The 20,230-nt window shown below is 42.4% G+C and overlaps 1 protein-coding gene across 4 annotated transcripts; it reads right to left on the bottom strand.

The window, feature by feature from the left end:
* Positions 1 to 152: 152 nt before the first annotated feature.
* On the bottom strand, positions 153 to 19,145 carry LOC139663814 (branched-chain-amino-acid aminotransferase, cytosolic-like). 4 transcript variants are annotated; one of them, XM_071542560.1, is made up of 18 exons: positions 18,772 to 19,145; positions 18,648 to 18,686; positions 18,286 to 18,383; positions 17,569 to 17,635; positions 17,366 to 17,457; positions 16,587 to 16,691; positions 16,425 to 16,492; positions 15,961 to 16,057; positions 11,261 to 11,332; positions 10,554 to 10,754; positions 9,550 to 9,660; positions 8,816 to 8,935; positions 8,432 to 8,595; positions 5,822 to 5,964; positions 4,774 to 4,859; positions 3,540 to 3,680; positions 2,626 to 2,700; positions 153 to 2,101 (listed from the first exon to the last, which is right to left on the bottom strand). In XM_071542560.1, exons 1-18 carry the CDS (start codon positions 18,851 to 18,853, stop codon positions 2,060 to 2,062), a joined length of 1,803 nt encoding a protein of 600 aa, XP_071398661.1. In that variant the 5' UTR covers positions 18,854 to 19,145; the 3' UTR covers positions 153 to 2,059. The 4 variants fall into 4 exon arrangements, with proteins under 4 accessions (XP_071398661.1, XP_071398663.1, XP_071398664.1 ...); XM_071542562.1 differs by lacking the exons at positions 15,961 to 16,057; positions 16,425 to 16,492; positions 16,587 to 16,691; ... (3 more) ...; positions 18,648 to 18,686; positions 18,772 to 19,145 and adding an exon at positions 12,635 to 12,964; XM_071542563.1 differs by lacking the exons at positions 153 to 2,101; positions 2,626 to 2,700; positions 3,540 to 3,680; ... (5 more) ...; positions 10,554 to 10,754; positions 11,261 to 11,332 and adding an exon at positions 13,165 to 13,532.
* Between the last annotated feature and the right edge of the window lie 1,085 nt (positions 19,146 to 20,230).

The raw sequence follows: 20,230 nt of genomic DNA, 5'->3' as shown, positions 1-20,230 counted from the left end.
CAAATTTACAAAAGCATGGAGCCAGAACCTCAAAACAACACAGCACTGGCCAAATGCTATAATGTTATAATATCACTATATAATGCTATAATATCACTGTATCTCATTTATTATGCTTCACAAGTTTGAAGGAAAAAGGCAGCGACAGTCAGTGAACACAGATCAGATTTATTGTAAAAACATAACAGCCAAATAAAAGTAACAGCACATTAAAAGTAACAACGTCCCACACAAAAAAAAAAAACTGACCTCACATCACTTAAAGAATCCAGCAAAATCCCCCTAGTGCAGACACCAGAAAAAGAATAAAACAAAAGGTTGAAGATCCACAGGACACGCTAACACACTCAGGTCAGGCACTTAGACAGAGGAGAGGGACAGGTGTATGGAGTGTGAACCTTGTGTGAAAAAAAGGAAGAATACATTCAAAGAGAGGAAAACCAGCAAGGGAAGGACATGAAGCTGGAAGTACGGCAAACACCGGAGACACAAACAGGTGCTTTGGAAGACAGTGGGCCTAAATCCACATCAACACAAGGAAAGAAAATAATTTAAAAACCTACACAGAGGTCTTATTTAAAAAGAAAACAAAAAAACTACTTGTTCCTATACATTGTTTAGATAATGATGACACACAAACTAGTGCAGGAGTCACTAATCTAAAACGTCTCTCGGCTACAGCGTGTCGGCCGAGGCCTTCTGTGCTTTCCGTTTGTGCGTGCTTAAGTTCACCCAGACCTCGCCTTTTAAATCTCTTTCTTTTTCGCAAAACTTTGTCCACAGCAGCATCTTTACAATCAAAACCAACAGACATAAAAGCCACTCTCGTATTTCCTCTAAAAACCGAGTCACAACTCAGACACGTACCTGACATCACCAAGGTCAGTGCAAACTCATTTCTACGACGCTGTTTTTAAAAAAAAAAAAAAAAAAAAAAAAAAAAAAGCTCTGGTGTCGAAGTGACATGGCCCCATGGAAACTAAAGCAATACTCTAACAGCTCTCTCAGTATGTGTATACATACATACATATACAGTATATATACTGTACATGTGACAGTAACAAAACACATCCTATGGGTTTACAGCTTTCCTATTCATTTTCCAATTTGAACTTCAAATACTCACATGTAACAGTTAAACGTTTCCGAGAAAACATCACAAGTTGTTCCTAGTATTACAAGGTTATTATTAATATAAGTTATGAATTGCACTTTTTAAATACAGCTGACGATTAATAACAGTACTTGTTGAACGCGTGCTGCCAAGAAGCTAACCGACTAACGTCAAGTCCTACACAAAAAGACAATTGGCTCCTTCTGTATTGCAAATATTTCAACTCCTATGTTTGAAATCTGTCAGTTTGTGCCTATTTGCCTGGATGACCGTATTGGTCTGCTAATGTTTTGTGCTATCAGCTACGAGGAGCGCTGTCCTCAGGCCAACATGTGCCATGACAGGAGTGAATACAATGACAAACGCTTTTTTTTTTTTTTTCCGAATGGAGCGTAGCCTTTTACAAAGCAGGACAATCTAGTCAGCTAATCAGCTATCTTTTCTAAATATGATTAGATTTCGAAAAACCCACACAAATGTTACTGAATCTTATCTTTATCAATACATAAACTTTGATCGACACTTTGTTTTATTTGGTTGGCTGTTTTTGCTTGTTTTACCCCAATGACAGCTGGTTAACACTGGTCTTCCTGCTTTGCGGCGTACAGCTTGGTGTTAAGGGCGGTGAGACCGACGATGCACAGTCAAGATGTTGCATATTGTTGTTCGTATTGCTTTCGAATGCAAGCCGTTTACATTCAAAAGACTAACCTTATTCCTTTGAGAGTTCACAGAGAAACGGCTGTAAAAGTCGCCTGAGAAGACCGACGGAGAGCGAGAGAGCGTCCGTCTCCTCGGGCCAGTCAGTAAGCAGGAGTGCATTAGTGGGTGGGGGGGGTGGTGGAGGTGGAGGAGGAGGAGGAGGAGGAGGAGGGGGGAGCGCTGGTCTTCCAAACTGGAATTATGGGACTTCTCTTGATACGACTGGCGTGTGCAAACGGCTGTTTAAACGACCAGTGGAGCCCAGTCACTCTGTTGGCGTCCGTACTGGATGAAGAGAGGGAACAAGAGCAAAGAGGAAGGAGAGGAAAGGAAAAAATAAATAAAAAACAAAAAAAAGCAAAATCCATTTTTGTTGATTTGTTGCAAATGTTAAAGCTGCACTAGCAAGATTTCTATGTAAAACTACACCCATCTTAGTCTAAATCACAAAGTGAGTCACTAATTGAGACTCCATATATCCCACCCAAAGCCCAAATGAAATTCTGATGTTGGGCATGAACACTTCTCCACCCACAGAAGTGACAAATCAAAACCTAAGAGTGAAATACAAACTGAGAGATCTTTTCCTCTGTCATCCCTTTGGTATCTCTGGCATGAAGCATCACAGAGCGGCCGGTTGGGAAACACGAGCGAGCTGTGAGCAGTTTACTGACGTCACCTTGCAGGATTTCTGGGTATTGAAGTTGTAATTTTTCAAACAGTTCCCTCTCGCTGCCATTTGGAGCCGCCAACGTGCAAAGTTGCCCTGTGCAGCTTTAAGTAGCCGTTATGAGTATCAGACCGCTTACCTGAATATCAGTAAGCTCTTTGTAGAACCGCTTGGCCAAGTCTGGACCGTTCTGCATAGTGGGGATCTGGTACGTCTGGCAGAGAGAGAGAGAGAGAGACGACAGGACACACAGATTTACATTTACGCTTTAGGCCTCTAGCTTTTATCCAGAGTGACTTGCAGTGAGTGCAACAGTAGAATGAGCTTCAATCCCTAGATCAACAAAAATTACAAGCATCTAAACATAAGGAGGTCAAAGGTCAGGGGCTTAGTGGCCTTACAGTATTCCTGTGACCGTACAACAATCATGTAAGAGCAAGTGCTAGGAAAAGAGTTAGAAGGGATTTTTTTAGAGAGGGGGAATCATTCATGATACTGTTCTTAAGATATCAGAACAACATCACCATAATATTGTCAGATTTTTCACAAAAGACAGAACTGAAAATGGTTTATTCTCAGTAGGGCTGGGCGATATGGTTGAAATGAATATAATGATAATCATAAGGATTTTTCTCGATATCAATATATATCACGATATGGTTCATGTATGCAAAATCACATTAAATAATCAAATTAATGTTCATCTCATTGAACCGAATGGTAATGTTAGGTGTGGTGTCAAACAAAACTGGAATGTTGAAATAATATTCCTACCATACCTCATTTTATCAGAGTTTTTTTAAGTAAAATTTGCTTGTCATCATCAATTTAGACAGCAGAAATGTGTGTCACGATATCAAAATATCTTCATATCATCACAATATGATTTCACTGAAAGACGATAAACGATAATATTGAATTATCGCCCAGCCCTAATTCTCAGTTTGGGGAAACAAGTAGTTAAACGGAGACTTTAATCAAAGCCTGGACAGGGGTAAGACGGCACAAATATTGAGAAAGGGGAGTTTAGCGACACAGAAGGTAAACTCCTACCTTTCCTCTGTAGAGGAGGCTGCCGACGGGACAGACGACGCAGGCCGTCCCGGCTCCAAACACCTCCAGGACCCGCCCCGAGTCCAGAGCCCCCAGCAGCTCCTTCATCTCCATTGAGCGCTCCGTCACTTTGAACTCACCCTGACAGAAACCAGGCACACAGTGAAAAGGCAAGATCAAACTTTAATGATCTGCCCAGGGAAACTGAATCACTGCAGCTGCAAAACAGTAATAGGATGAAGAACACGAACACAAATATAGCAAATGCAGTTCCAACATTTCAAGAGGATATAAGTGGAAATGTATGAATGAAAAAAAGTCACAGTATCATGACTGTGCACAAAACAGCAGCAGGAAATACTGAGACAAAGAACAATGAATGAAAATATGTACAATATGTGGGCCAGTGGTGTCCAATTGCTTTTTACTAGACGTCTTTCCTTCTTTTGCAACCAGAGGGACAGGAATGCTTCCATCAACCGAGTTCAACCAGTCGGCATCAGCAGATATTCACACTAAATACTCTGCTAGGCTCATCTGAGTTTGTGAAGCATAAAACGTGAGCCGTTAATGTCATGCAGTGTGCCGCACTTCACCTTCGCCTTAACAGGAAAATACAGTTGTTGACACTTTTAAAAGACTCATCTGTTCAGACTGGCCTCTTGTGTCTGTATTTCTGTGTGTTTTTATGTCCTTTGTTTTTATGTTCTATTGTTTTTTACTACTTGATGGTCTTATTTTAACTATTTTACTCCTGTGAAGCACTTTGTGACTTTGCTCTGTGAAAGGTGCTATATAAATAAACTTTACTTACTTACAGTAAAAGCGTGACATTAATGACTAAGAGAGACAGAAAGAGCATCGACGATGAGCTTAATCATGCAGCATATCCTGTTTTCATTTGACAGTTGTTTCGACTGGATGAGGACCGATCAGGACAAAGGGAGGATCTCCTGCGCCAAAAGCCGACTGGCACCGGCTGGCTTTTCAGGTCAGTCGAGGTTCTGACGTGAATGCCTTGTTGTGAGTGAAGGATTGCCATCGAAACAAATCAGGGTGTGTTACTTGAGTAGACGTTTCCCCCTCCAAAAACAACACGGAGAAAACCCGAGGACATGATCACTTGCACAAGGTCTGTTTGAATTTCCTAGGTAGTATGCACTAATAAAACAGCTGCACTGTAGAACCCTGTCTGTCCATTTCTTTCATCTCCTTCCCTCCCTCCCTGTCTTACCCAAGTTCTGGCGAGGTCCAGCAGAGACTGTCTGGTGACTCCGGGGAGAATGATGCCATCCAGCGGAGGAGTCAGCAACTCTCTCTCTGCAGACACAGAAACACAACTGTCACACACACACACACACAGTAAACACCAGCACATACATGGTCGATAAATTTATGTTTTAGTTTCCATGATCATTCCCGTTTTTTTGCTCCCAGATTTGGTTCAGTTGCGGGGTTGTAGCAGTTAAACTATTATTTCAATACTTTATGATAAAAGCATGATTTCTTTACACTATACTAGTGTTTGTTTCTTTTCCGTTTTGAGAGAAATAGAGCTAAATGTCAGTTTGTCATTTTCTCTTAGTGGCACGTTTCTGTGTTTAAATCTTTTTTTATTGAGGAAGCAGTCGTAAAATACATTCAGTATTACAGATTTGTCCTCGCTTTAGAGTTAGAGACAGAACAAACAAACAAAGAGAAAAGAAGAGAAAAGAAAAAACAAAACAAAAAAGACATGTATACAACTATACCCTGCACGTTTCTTACTGTGGGGGCCCACCGCTGCTAAATTGACACTGAGAAAAGAATAGACCCTTTTAAAATCCAAATGATGGGATCACAATATGATCAATAACAGAGTTTTTAGTAGGGACAGACGATAAATTGGGACAATATTGGCCTTTATTAATAATCAAATATCAGACGACATCATTGTTGTCCACATCCACCTAAGGGAATCTCACACTGACCTGACCTGGGTTAGGACCCTTTAGTGTCCCATGATCTAAATGCCTTTTCACCTTGCCAGGAATACAAATTTTTGGTACAAAAATGGTCAAATCAAATTATTTGCAAAAACAATTTAAAGTCACCGAAATTCTGCAAAAAAATATTGGGTGTCCATTATCAGCCTTCAAAAAGCTGTATCAGTCCAACCCAGGTTTATAGCCACACAAACATTAAAAGCCAACAGGGGGAGACACTTCCCCATCAACAGACACTGAACAAGCTGAGACGACAGACACAGACAGACCCACAGACAGACAGGAAAAGGGTCTCACCTCCATTCTCATTGGTCCAGTAGATGAAGAGGTTCATGGTGCCGACCTCGGTGATCTCCTCCTTCTCTCCGTACAGCCACAGCACCTGCTGACAGCCCTGCTTCACCGCCTCGTTCTGCACCGCTATCGTGGGGCCGTAGTTACTGGAAGGGAGGAGGGGGGGGGGGGGGTGAAGAGGGGTGAAAATAAATTAGAGGATGGGTAGGGAGAGACCTTGGGATTTTTTCTCACCACAGAAAAGAGACTGAGAGGAATAGTCTTCTTTAATCCATCTTCTCTGAAACGGATTAAAATTGGCACCAACAGCATAAACGAGGATCTGAATGTGGACTCTTCTGATCCACTCAGGTGACTGTTGTCTGATCATGTGTCCACTTCATTATTTGTTTTTTAATGTATCATTGCTGTTGGGTGGAGGGGGGATGGATTATGGATTCTGGCAGTTTTAATCCTCTTGGTTCCGTTTACATTAACTGATGTGTTTATACTTTGCTTTCCTTGCCAACTCAGTGCTTTGGGATATTTACTGTAAGGGGGCGGAGCTGCAGCGGAGTGATCTTCATCTCTGGCTGATGAACTCGGCTGACTTATGCATTAGGAAGAATGAGGAAGTGTAAGTCACTCACCTGTTTTCTCATCTAATAAGGAGGTATCATCTTAATGGGAAATGTGTTTGCTCTCCATAGAGCACTGATGAAACATCTGCTCCTCTAGCCATATTATTTTTATTTTTTATTTCTTCTTTTTGTTATTTGTTGATACACTTGTACCTTTAAGTTTGTCACTATGCATTTGTGTTAATAAATTACATATTTTGGCTAGACATTTGTCCAGCTGATTTTTGGCAGTGTGCAGAATGCTTTGGACTTTTTCCCCTCCATATATTTTTTCCCATAGGCCATTTAACTGTTGTAGATGTAGAGTTCCCATGAGCTATCAGACTGTGAAATGACTACAGTATATTTGTATGTTCCTATTCATATATGTATATGTCAATCTGGTTTCAACTTCATTGTTAAAAAACCCAGGTTCCTTGTGAAATATTACACCACCCACAAGTTGTAACGAGTTCCCACCAATCACAGAGGCCGCTGTTACCATAGAAACGTTACCCGCTCCAAAGGTGCGCATGGCTGGTCAGAGAAACTAACAGGAAATTTACTTCAGGCCACTGAAAAAGGGAGCTGACACGTTTCGGCTGTGATGGAAAGTGTAGATGAATGGAAACAGAGATGCGCTTCATGTCCCTTAAAAAAAAAAAGACAAAAACACACACAGAGCGATCCTCGTGCTGCGAGGGGAGGAAGCTTGTGAGAAATGTCTCCAATATGGCCGCCCAGAGGACACAGAGGAAAACATTTCAGCTGGTTAACTGAATCTACTCTACCATCTGCAGCTGAAAGGAAGCCACTCATTACATGGCCTGCATTTTCTGAATTCATTGCATAACTCCTGGCATTAAATCAAAATCGCGTCCTGAGAACTACGCTGCTCTACCAGACATTCTGCACTTGGGAAATATTATCTCCCTGTGACTGCAGTGCAGAAATTTCAGAACAATGCAATCCAGTTACAAATCTCAAACTGAGTCTGGAAAGTAGTCTCTTCCCCAGCCCACACCTACTTCCACAGATGTTACTAACTATACTGCTCCTTCAGTGTGTCACAAATAACCAGGAACGGCCTGAGAAGAGCAGAGGATATAACCAACTCCCTCTTAAGCCTCTGATGGGAGAGAGATTTGTTGGCCTGGTGGTGTTTCAGCGGTGTTATGTAACCGCAGCTGAGCAGGCGCTGGTCTGGCATGATACAGAGTCATGTGGAGCCAGGCCTGTGATTAAAGGCTACGTGGACTGAGTGGAGACTAGAGAAGCGCTGACAGTATCTGTAGTACAGGAATCAGACAAAGCTGTGTCCCGATATCCATGCAATTTGGTGTGAAATAAAACTTTACCGCCAGGAGGAAAATGAAAATGAGGAGATTCTGCTATTTGTGAAGTTCATTTTGTTTAGACTGAATACCATTGTGTTTTATTAGGCCTAACCTAACTACACTGTTCTTTATCGATTAACCTGTTCTGAATAAGCTGGTTTTGAGTTCATAACAAGTTGTGTTTGAGCAGTTATTTAAAAAAAAATGTGTGTTTCCCATCCCGGTCCTCAAGCTCCCCCTGTCCTGTGACTTTTTGTTCCCTGATTCAATCTTTACTCTTTCACACCTGATCCAATTGCGGGCTGCACACTTTCATGTTGTGGTTTCATGTGGTAGATCTGTTTCTACTGCTCAACCAATCAGCATTAAGCCATTAATTGGATCAAGTGTGCAAGAGAACCTACAGGACAGGGATTGAAAAAACACTGCTTTAGCCCATGTTATGTAGCCTATTTTCTATTTTATTATTAGTGATCATTTTTTACATTTTGATTGACTATTGGTATTCAGAGGTTAGTGGTTAATAAACGGAACTGATGCACTTGTTCCTGTTTTATAAATAGGCCAATAGACTCATATCCACTGATCCACACTACACTCGTATTGGTTCTGAAAATTTTGTACAGGTTCACCTCTAGAGGGGATGGAATGGAAAAGAGGAAGGACAGCACACTCACCCTCCCATCTTGTATTCCCCGACGCCGCCCCTCCAGGCCCGGACGAAGGAAGGGTCTGCCAGCAGGGAGACGGGGTTGAAGGACCCGGTGGCAAAGTAGGGTCCCACAGGGCCGACGATGACAAAGATCATAGCGTGTCCTGCGCGAGAAACCCCCAAGGAGGGCTGGGAGGAGGAGGAGGAGGAGGAGGAGGAGGAGGGGACGGGAACTCACTTAGTACGACTGTAATGTTGTTTTGGAGGTACTGCAGTGGGTAAAGAGGCTTTGTTTGGTTGGAATGAAAACCTGTAAACTCCTGATGACTGAAAACCCCGGTGTTAAGAGTATTATGAATGTAACCGGATTTTCTGCACTTTCAGTCAGTTCGGCAACACTAATGCTCACCTCAATTCCTATGAAGGTGGGTCTGATGTAGAGGCTGGCGTCCAGGGAGTAGGGAACCCACTCCTGGTCCACCTCCACCAGCTTCCTGATGCACTCCAGCAGTTCAGCTTTGTCAAACAACTAGAGAGACCAGAGAGAAGAGTGTCACCTGGTGGCTGTTACTGTCCTGTTTCCTTCTCTCTTTTTACTACTAATTTTGCTTGTTGAAAACTAGGGTTGAACTCTCTAAAACAGCCGATACTAACCGTTTTATAAATTGGATATCACCCCATCAGTGTCGTCCACCTCTGATACGATGGAGGTTCCTCCCTGACCTCCGCTAGTGAATGTTTTTTTAAATTATTATTATTACTATTTCAAATAGCTGAGAAGAGAAAGTCATTCCAGTGTGGTGAGGGAGTAGCTTCAGTCTGTAAAACCTGCGAACCTGCCTCACTCATTTCATTATCCTGGGTTTCAGTGGAGAGTCTTACTGTCCCATGATGGAATAAATGCATCCATCATGACAACAATACAATTCTGGGGTAAACACTGAATCCTTGCCATTTTTGGGGGGATTTTTTTGGCTGTGAAAATGGTCAAATGAAAAGATACTGAATACTGGCACAAAATATCGGCTATTTGCAGCTTCAATCCAAACATAATTATATCAGCCTTCATGAACCCATATGAGCGAGGGCCACCACTGACGGGGGGTGGTGGGACTCTGAGGACCAGGTGGGACAAAGACTCACGGGGAGGCAGCTTCTCTCGGCGCTGCGGTGCATCCTGTTCATGTTCAACATGGGTCTGAAGAGACGGATGTGGTTATCGACCCCGCGGAACGCCTTCATGCCTTCAAACAGCTGGACAGAGGACAGACAGAGACACAAAACATATCATCTATATTGGTTTCCCAGTATATCTGGCTGATATCGGCCTTTCAGTTAAATAACAGATATCGGCCAGTCAGTGTCGTCTACTGAGGATATGATGGAGCTTCCTCCCTAAACACTGCTACGGAAAAACAGTCTGGAAAACCTGACATGAAAATTTGTTTTCTTTGCACATTTTATTTATCCTACTACTATAATTGGAGAGCGGTTTGTGTGTTTGTGTGTCCCACCATGGAGGAGAGGAGAGGAGAGGAGAGGAGAGGAGAGGAGAGGAGAGGAGAGGAGGAGACAAGGACAGGAGAGGAGAGGAGAGGAGAGAGGAGAGAGGAGAGAGGAGAGGAGAAAAGGAGAGGAGAGGAGGAGAGGGGAGACAAGGAGAGGAGAGGAGGAGAGAGGAGACAAGGAGGGGAGAGGAGAGGAGACGAGAAGAGGAAACAAGGAGAGGAGAGAGGAGAGGAGACAAGGAGAGGAGAGGAGACGAGGAGGAGAGGAGACAAGGAGAGGAGACAAGGAGAGGAGAGGAGAGAAGAGGAGAGGAGAGGAGAGGAGAGGAGAGGAGAGAAGGAGAGGAGACAAGGAGAGAAGAGGAGGAGAGGAGAGGAGACAAGGAGAGGAGAGGAGGAGGTTATAAATTCTAGTTTATGTAATTAATGTAAATGTAAATTAATTTATTTAAAAGGCTTAATGTATTCTAGATTTTTTGGCATGAAACGGTCCAATTTGAAGATATTGACTATTGCTATCACTATCGGTTGAACCCTACTTCCATGACGAGCAGACTTGCTGCGCTCAGCGGGAATGCGATCACACAGGAATAGATCTGACTTGTATGTAGCGTGTTGGGGCGATCGCTCCTCTCTCACCTCTATGGAGTAGTGCAGGGCGGAGCTGGCCGGGTGCAGCGACAGGTTCTGGAAGGGTTTGATCTGCGGCGCCTCCCAGCCGCCCTTCTCCGACCAGAGGACGGTCAGCATGTGGTCGGAGAACTGTTTGCCGAACACCAAGGAGGAAGGGTCGGGCCTCGGCTTGCCGGCCGTGTTGCGCTCCACGGTGAGATCTGCTGCCTGGGAGAGGAGAGGGGAGGACAAGGCAGCCGGAAAGAGGCGGAGAGAAAGAAACAGGACAAGAGCAGAGCGAGCCACGAATACAATGATTTTCTTCAGTATTATTGACAGAGCATGCTTTAAAAGGAGAATTAGTTGAGCACCAAAAAGAGCCAGGATGTTGAGTAATCCGGTCAATTAGACACAATTAATTAAACTGAATTAAATAATGACAGCGTGGAGACAGTTAGGGAAAGAAAAAGAGGGAGCACAGTCACAATTACATCAAAAAAAATTTGAAGTTTCTAAGCAACTGACTTAAGTCAAGGTTGAGGAAATACATCCACCTCTTGACACGCTGGAAAAATGTGACTTCCTTCCTCCCATAAATGTTTTAACACCTTGGGTTCTGTGATGAAGCCACCAGGCAAGCACAGTCATGCTACACTAGTCAAATTCCAGAGGGCGGAGGTGACACGGGCCCTCGCTGCTGACGTAAACTCAGGCATTTATATTCTTTTCATTACCTTAAAGGAGCTGGCAGAGCGCAACGATCCAAAGGAGAAGGGAAGGGCCTGAACAAACCGTCCATGGAGTGCCTGGGGATGACAGATGACAAAGCTCTGTGCAAAACTGCAGACTCACTGTAGTGTTCTTCTATGCAAAATATCACAGAGGTTTTCATAAGCAGTTTATTGCAACGGTGAAAAAAGTGTGTCTTTCAGTCAAGGTGACACAGTCATTTCTCCAACAGCTGGGATACATAGGGGCCAATGCAAGGTGTGTGGCATTGTGTGTGTGTTTGTGTGTGTGTGTGTGTGTGTTCAGCACCTGCATTTTTTTCTGCAGCTTATGTGCGTAGGGGCACATGTCTGTAAGGGACAACTGGTGCCAACAGTGTGCTTTAAATAGTATCAGACAAGTGCACACACACATATGTGTACACACGTACACACACACACACACACACACACACATTGCTCTGATAAGTAAGAGCAAAATGAGGAAAGCATGGTCAACAAGTTAGTTAGGTCCTCCTGCGTAGCTGACGCAATGAATAAAACAGTCAGGAGGAGGCATGGTGGAAAACAATGGCAATTCTTCTAGTGAGGTACTGAAATTCAAGTTAATAACAACACCAACACTAACATTCCTACTAGGCTTATTATATAATATCTCTAAGGTTTTTGCGTCCGACGTCGAATTTTGAGTCAGCCGCTATTTCTCAATTTCAATATGAATGTGAAACACCTAGTGAAAGTGTAGGGTAATAACAACTTTACACAACAGCATACACATATAACGTCTGCAGCCGAACAGATTAGTGCTGGGGGAGAGCATTACGCCAAACTCCATTCAAAAATCGGACAATTTAATGGGGACTTGCTTACGGGGAAACATACACACGGCATATAAATTTGACTCACGACCTGCTGCTTCGTTAGGAACCATTCTTCACTTCGGCATACATTTAATCCACCAATCGGCACTAATTTAAATTAAATTTCATTTATTTCTTTTGAATTGGATCTTGTCCCACCAAAACACACAGTGGAGGGTGATGAGCGCAGCAGGCCATTTGGAACAGATCATATGTCTTGTTTTAGGAGGTGTGCACCTTTGCTGATAAGCGAGATCAAACAAAACAGCCAGATTTCTGAATGGAGTTTAGCGAGGTGTTGTCGGCACGTTTCACGGCTAAACGCTGCCTTGTTTTGCCCCCTTTCTCCCGTGTTGGCGGGACAAGCACATCAGCCCGAGTCAACCAGCCGACTTTAAAGACTCATTATCTAACTTAAACATAATCGATTGACTAATTGGTTGTTCTAAGTGAATCATTCACCGAGACAGTCAACACAAGCAGACAATAATAGGAGATAAACATTGATCTTTGGACTCACCGTTCTGAGTGCTGCCATCGCCGCTACGTAATGACGAAAAACGGTAAATCTGTTCGTGTAGCAACAAATTCCGCGAGCCAAAGTCAACTTGAGTTCCGCTTTGGAATGTGAGACACTGCTCAGCTGAGGTGAAGCCTGAACCTCTCAACCAACAAATGCCCTTCACTTGGGTTTTTTTTTTTTTTTTTTTTGCACTTTTCTGAATAGTCTGATTTATTTTCAAATCCGTTTGAGACCTCTCCGACAGAGAAAAAAATATCCTATATCATGAATAATAATTTCACATTTGCAAGAGAGTTGTGTATCTCGAGAAAGAGTGTTAATGTACCATTTACACTAATTACAGTGTAACAATGTAGTTAAAATGACCGGTCCACTCAGCCAATAAAGGGTCAATCAGGAAGTAAATGATGGGCGTGAAAAAATGCGTGTCATCTGATTGGGCAAAACCAGAACGCATGAAAAAAAGGGAGGTTATTTGAGTTCAAAGAGAGCGATGCTGATTGGTCCGTGAGTGGGGAGTGGTACAGGTCGTGTTACTTGGTTGGTCATGGTGCCAAAACTATGAGCTTAATAAATGTCTAGCTGCAGAAACAAAATTCGCCCTCACAAATGTATGAAATGCCCCTTTATTTTACTGTACTAAATATAAGACAGCCTTCAGCATTTAAAACCATACAGAAATTATTTTATAAATGCAATCAGCACACCTGAATATATGCTCTGTATTGAACAAAGGAGTCAGTTAGTTTTAGGGCTGGATCTGACTCTTGAAGCCGTAGTTGAGCTCGGCCCCTCCGCTGAGCAGCAGGTCTATCCCGGTGCAGAAGGTGGCGTCGGCAGCCAGGAATAAAGCAGCCAGTCCGCTCTCTGCCTCTGTCCCCATACGACCTATCAGCTGTTTCACCAGAGAAGAAGAAAACCGCCGTGAATTGTGGGAGTAGAGGCATTTCTCATCCTTTCACACACTCAACTGCCAGTGCAAGATTGTTGCCGGTTGGGTTGCTCTGGGTAGTTCCTGTGTGTGTGTGTGTGTGTGTGTGTGTGTGTGTGCGTGCACGCGTGTGTGTGTACAGTATCACTACCCCTGCAATTGCTCCCACTGTTGCTGAAAATATAGGATGTTTTTACACTTATTACATTTTAAAAGCAGTTTGGTTCTCATTCACTTTGCCTAATTCAATAAGCATTAAAAAAAGGAAACAAACAAACAAAAAAACAAACATTAGGGTGTTTTTTTTTTCTTTGGCCCTCCTATATTCTTATTCACCAAATGAAGATGCAATCTTGTACCACGTGTAATTAGATAATTAAATGCAAAACGATAATTCCAGATGTATTGGTTTTAACTCAATCAGAGCTTTCCAAGAGTTTCTCATGTCAGGTAGGCCTAATGTAGGTTTCCACATCCTCCATATTCCTCATATTCATTGCATAAATAAATAGAAAAGACTGAAGATTGTACAATAACCTGTAATACCTCTAATAGCAGTGTTCACATTCACAAACTGCTGATGCAAATAACACAAGCAGCAGCTTTTTAATAGTCCAACTTCAGGAGACGCCCCGAGTCCTGACAAGTTGAAAGTTTATAAAACAGAGAAGGAGAAAGACGCCATATTCTAGTAAACATTAACATTAAAGTGACTTCACATTGTCTTGCCAGCACTTCATAGTTGTTTCTAATGTTTTACAAAATGGGTAAAAAGCTTTGAATATTAAATTGAATCCACAGGATGTACAGACCTTCCCTTCACTGAATTACAAATAAGGATTTGGAATTGAATTGTTATATTCCACAGCAAGTGATTCTACATGTTTCCCTCTGTACCCTTGTATAATTGGTCTGAAAAATCACCCAAAATTGGTATTAGAGGGCAGTGTTTTTTCTGAGCCCTCTTCCCTGCCCAAGCATTGTAAGGGAACCTTTTAATTTTTTCTACAACTGATACTGTAACAGCTAATACTTGAGTAAAAGTAATACAATGTCCCTCTAAATGGGTTAAAGATGTAATAAAACCTGTTAATGTCATAAATTCCCAGATAATGTAATAGAATCCCATTGTTATATTAACCAGTGTTTATTACCTCATAAGGGTTGAATGTTTTTAGTTGATAATGTTGTAATAATACTGACTGTAAATGTAATACCTAATAAAGATAAGAACAATATAACTAGGGTTATTACATTATGAGTCATTATTATTATTATTACAACCTCAGGTAACAATATGTTAAACCCCCTTATGAAGCAATAATCGCTGGTTAATGTAATAATGCAATGTAATTTATTACATGAATAGGTTTTATTACATTTTCTACCATTTACAGGGGCGTTTTATTACATTTTGACAAGTTATTACATTATCCGTCAGTTATTACATTATCAGTTGCTACAAGAGAAATAGATATCTTTCTTCCCTCTTTACAGTATGAATAATGAAGTGCAAGCTGAGACTCTAGCAGCCAGCAGACTTGTCTCTCCTCTCTGTAGTGAATAATAAACACCCTGTGAGGTTCAAAGGCCTTTCCCACCTCAGCCGGTTTGGACATAAAGCTACAATTTACAGAACAAAAGCGGTCTGATCCTCTTCCAGGGTGGATCCATCCCGACAGGGCAGGAGAGACAGGGTTTAACATTTACAACACAGCAGACAGAGCAGAGAGCGAGGCTGTGGGAGCGTTAAAACAACAATGTAGCCGGGGCGGAAGGGTATTTCATAATGATTTACATTAAAGTGCGGAGAAACATGGAGTCGTTTTCTGCATTTTCACCCGTGTCACAGTTTAGCAGAGCAGAAATCAGAGTTTGTGTCCCGGTGTAAAGCGCTGAGCAGCAGCAGGAAGCAAAGCTGCTACAGGACAGAAGAGCTCTTGTTTCACAAAGTCACTTTACAGCTTGAATGTTGTTGTGTTGTGCCAAAGCCATATAGTTTCTACATTTACAGCTATCACATGCTGGTGAAAACGCTTAATTTTGGACCAGTGTTGAACCTGGTAATAAAACTTAGCATTGAACAACATTGATAAAAGTTTACAAGGTTTCTATACTTTTCACTTTTAAAAATTCAAGACTTTATTCAGACATTCTTGACTTGATTTGAAGGTTTTGATCAGTATTCAGTATGCTGATAGTGAATGGGTAACATGACTGTCAACTCTATTAACTACTCAGTTGTTGAAGATTCAGTATGTCAACAACCATGTTTTTCTTTTCATACTTTTTGTGCAATTCCCAAACCTTTCAAGGCCTGGAAATGATCAATTCTAATTCCCATACCTTCCCCCATCTTCCCAGGTGTGTAGGAAGCCGTGTGTGAACTTGCCTGAGAGTTTTCTCCCTCTTTAATGGCTGCTGCAGCATCTGGTGTCTGTCCTGCTAAATCTTCCCACAGAGGTGTCATCACATTACCAGGGGAGATGCTGCAACAAAAGGCAGGCCGTCTTAATAAGGGTAGTGTCAAGTTAGGAAGGAATTAAACACCTGTAGATGTTATATTCTCTTTAATCAGGGCTTCATGTCACAGTTTCCCCAAAATAGACACACATTAGAGGCCACTGACCCCCATTTGATAAGATTTTGTCCCAGGCTTTTGTTAAGTTGAACTGTATAACTGTCTACACTGTACATGGGTAAAATAATAGGGGTGAGAGTGAAATCTATGGTTGCAAAAGTCACTCTTATACACTCTCTAATTGGGATAATTTCTAGTGAAGCGAATCATAGTGAAATTAAATTCCTCGTTTTGCTGTGGGACCCCATGAAGCTGTAGTTTGCAGTTTGGCTCACCAGTTGACTCTCACTTTGTAGCGACTCTCATCCACAGCCATCGCTTTTGTCATGGAAATGATCGCCCCCTTGTGGGAAGAAGATCACATGACAGGACTCCTTTTTTTTACCTCAGATGGCAGTAAAGGGATGATGAAGTTGCTGCCTGGGCTTGTGACTCACCTTAGTGGCAACATAAGGCGCAGCGTCTTTCTGGCCGATGGAGGCCACCAGACTGGACACATTGATGATGTTTCCTTGACGCTGACGCAGGTGTGGCAGCGCATACTGTGGAGGCAGGGAGGAGGCCTATATTCAAATATCCTACATGCTTGTGTGTGTGTGTGTGTGTGTGTGTGTATGTGTGTGTGTACATATACATACAGTACATAATTGTGGGTCTGGGATCAGTATGAACCTCCAAAGCCATCAAAAAAGAGAAATCTACAATCAAATGGGTGGGTTCTGTTGTATATGTATTAGGTTTTTTATATTATTCATACTAATCGGAGGGGGGTATTGCCGTGATTGTATTATGTATGTATGTATGTAGGCTATGTTTGTGTGTGTGTGTGTGTGTGTGTGTGTGTGTGTGTGTGTGTGTGTGTGTGTGTGTGTGTGTAAGCATATGTATATTTAGGTGGACCCCGGGAATAGTAGTTGTTGCCTTGGTAACAACTAATGGGGATTCAAGTAAACAATGAACAATAAATTTAGTGACATTTTCTGAACTTTCACATACATGCACACACACATTCATACACACTTAATACAAAATATGCTCAATTAATGTTATTATTTTAGGTTTCATTGTCTTTCAGTATAATTCCAGTACTTGTGTTTTAACAGATGCCTAGCCTATCCATTACGAAACATGGATAAATAAATTCAGTGACATTTTCTGAACTTTCACACATGCACACACGCATTCAAACACACTTTATATGAGTTTGAAACATTACTTTAGAGGCCAGGAAGTAGCTGATGAGGTTGAGGTTCAGCAGCTCTCTGAACTCCTCGGCACTAGTCTCATCAGTGGGTTTATGAGGTGGATCTGAGCGGGCAGGAGGAGATAAATAAAAGAGAATTGAAGCGTAACACCAACACAAAATGTCTTCAAGACCTCAACATCAGTTCTCCTGAGAAAAAGAGAGGAGACACTCACGCCACCCTGCATTGTTCACCAGGCAGTCTATCTGTCCGTAACGCTCAACTGTCACCGCAATCAGTCTCTGAGGAGAGATTTACATCTGACTTCAGCAGAGTTTGAACAAGGAGGGCAGAGAAACCAGTTAGACAAAAAAATCACAGCAGAGCCACAATAGAGAAGCACAACACATCAGCCAGGTGAGCAAACAGCAGCACAACCAAACACACTCAACTGGTTACTGAACTGGTCTGAGTCAAGTGCAAAGGCTATTTTTGCAAGCATCAACATCAGTGTGATCTGTTGCAATGGAAACAGAAAAAACTGAAAAATCCTGAAGACAAGAGAGAGAGAGAGAGAGAGAGAGAGAGAGAGAGAGAGAGAGAGACAGAGAGAGGGGTTTTGGGAGTTGTCTAAAATAAATTGGGGGAGCTGGAAAAATGCCTGAAGTTAAAGTTGCTGCAGGTGTAAATTTTGGCATCATCTTAATCTTTTGGGTGTAAAAAAAATCTAACATTTATTTCATAATTAGTTACTGAATGTTACTGAATGTTTAGCTTGTCTGCCTCATCCCAGACTGGGAACGCTGTGCCTCAATATGGCCCTGAAGTCCGACCAGCTGATAAACACAATTAAATCTGAGCTGCAGGTCTTGTGATCAGGACCAGACTCTGTCCGTGCCATGAGGGAATCACAGGCCTATAACCAGACTGCAGTATTAAAGTAGCGCTTCACCTTGATGTCTTCCTCTTTGGAGATGTCACATGGGACAAATTTGGATGAGCCTGGCCCTGTTTTGTTGAGCTCCGCCTCTAGAGCCTCACCTGCTGCAGCTGTGGAGAGAAGATTAAGACAAAATATATATAATTTATATCATCATTTTAGGTTTCACTGTCTTTCAGTATGGCTATAATTCCAGTACTTGTGTTTTAGCAGATGCATAGCCTACTCATCCATTAGGCCTACTATTAATATAATTTACACAATAAACAATCACAATAAATGATGCACAAATGGTAGAGGTGATACAGTTATTATTCTGATAACAATAAGAATGTATGAGAAAAATCAATTAAAAAGCAATTAAAACGACTCACCTCCTCTTGCGCAGAACACCACTTTGGCACCATTCTCCACTGAAACGGATAGAATATGTTAAGTGCGCCTCGTCATGGTCACACACACGCATCCACAAGCAAAATGAAATATCAATTAGCATACCAAACACTTTGACAATCCCTCTGCCAATGCCTTTGGATCCTCCAGTGACGATGGCAACTTTGTTGTGGTAACGGAGGGCCATCACGGTGCCAGCGGGGTGAGGATGAATACTATCTGGGTGATAATCCAGTCGCAAATCGCTGCGCTGTTGGGGAATAGCGCTACTACCTGTTACTCTGCAGCAAATGTTTTTTTTTTTTTACTCTTTCCTCCTGATTTCCACAGCAGCTCCGTGTCTGTTCCACTTCATCCACTCACTCTCATCATCTAATTTCCTTTTTTACCACACTTTCTACTTCAAGTTCAAAGTTCCACAAAATCATGGGATTTGCTCTGCTGCATTCAAGTGCTGTCGGAAATATCGGAAACTCGAAGTTTCCACATGGGCGACCCAGGCAAGAGGTAGCCTAAGCTATGACCAGGTGTGACGTTTAGGGGCGGAGAGCATGGAAGCTGGGTGGGTCAACATCTGATGGTAAAAGGGTCATACGGAAACTTTAGCTGATAAATTAATTAAAACATGAAGCCTATACCTTATTTATATAGTAGAAAACAAAAGTTACAAAGTGTTTAACAAACAGGCAGTAAGGTCAAATAAAAAACAGCAGTAGTAGGAAAATTAAATTACAATAACGATACTCCAGACCATCGGGACCAACGGGACTCCAGACCATCACAAACTACAAAAACAAAACCCTCAAATGTTATAGCAGACCTCATACTGCCAAAGCGGCTTAACACCTTTTACTCAAGATTTGAAAAACAAAGGACAAACAAAGGACCCCCCCCCCCCCCTCCCCGCCTCCTCCTATCACCATCACCAACCATGAAGTCAGCCGGATACTCAGGAAACAAAAGAGCAGGAAGGCCCGGATCGTATCTCACCAGCAACACTCAGGCACTGTGCTGAGCAGCTTTCTCCCATCCTTGCTGACCTCTTCAGTCAGTCCCTGGTCCAGTGTGCTGTGCCTGCTTGCCTCAAAATATTTTGTCATCATCCCGGTGCCCAAAAAAACAGAAGATCTCCTGCCTGAATGACTACAGACCGGTCGCCCTAACCTCTGTTGTCATGAAGTGCTCTGAGAGTCTCATCCTGCACCACCTCAAAACCCTGACTGATGCCCTCCAGGACCCCCTGCTGTTTGCATACAGAGCTAACAGGTCTGTAGATGATGCCATCCACTTGTCTGTTCACCACACACTGCAGCACCTGGAAGGCCCTCACACCTACACCACACCCGTATCCTGTTTGTAGACTTTAGCTCAGCTTCTAACACCATCATCCCTGACCTACTCCTGGATAAACTGAGGCAGCTTTATGTTGACACCTTGTACTTGGCGAATAAAAGTTTCTGATTCTGGTAATAATATGATAAAATTAAAACTCCTCATTCACCATTATACTTCACAACACTCTTAAAGCATTAAAGATTTAAAAGCCAATATTATGTAAAAGGCA

This window comes from Centroberyx affinis, unplaced genomic scaffold (genome assembly GCF_046629955.1).
Source record: "Centroberyx affinis isolate AG114_WGS23_722 - 3 ecotype Tasmania unplaced genomic scaffold, CSIRO-AGI_Caff_v1 ptg004125l_1, whole genome shotgun sequence".
Taxonomy (NCBI): Eukaryota; Metazoa; Chordata; class Actinopteri; order Beryciformes; family Berycidae; genus Centroberyx; species Centroberyx affinis.
The sequence above is the reverse complement of the archived record's forward strand: the minus strand, read 5'-3'. Positions and strand labels throughout refer to the sequence as shown.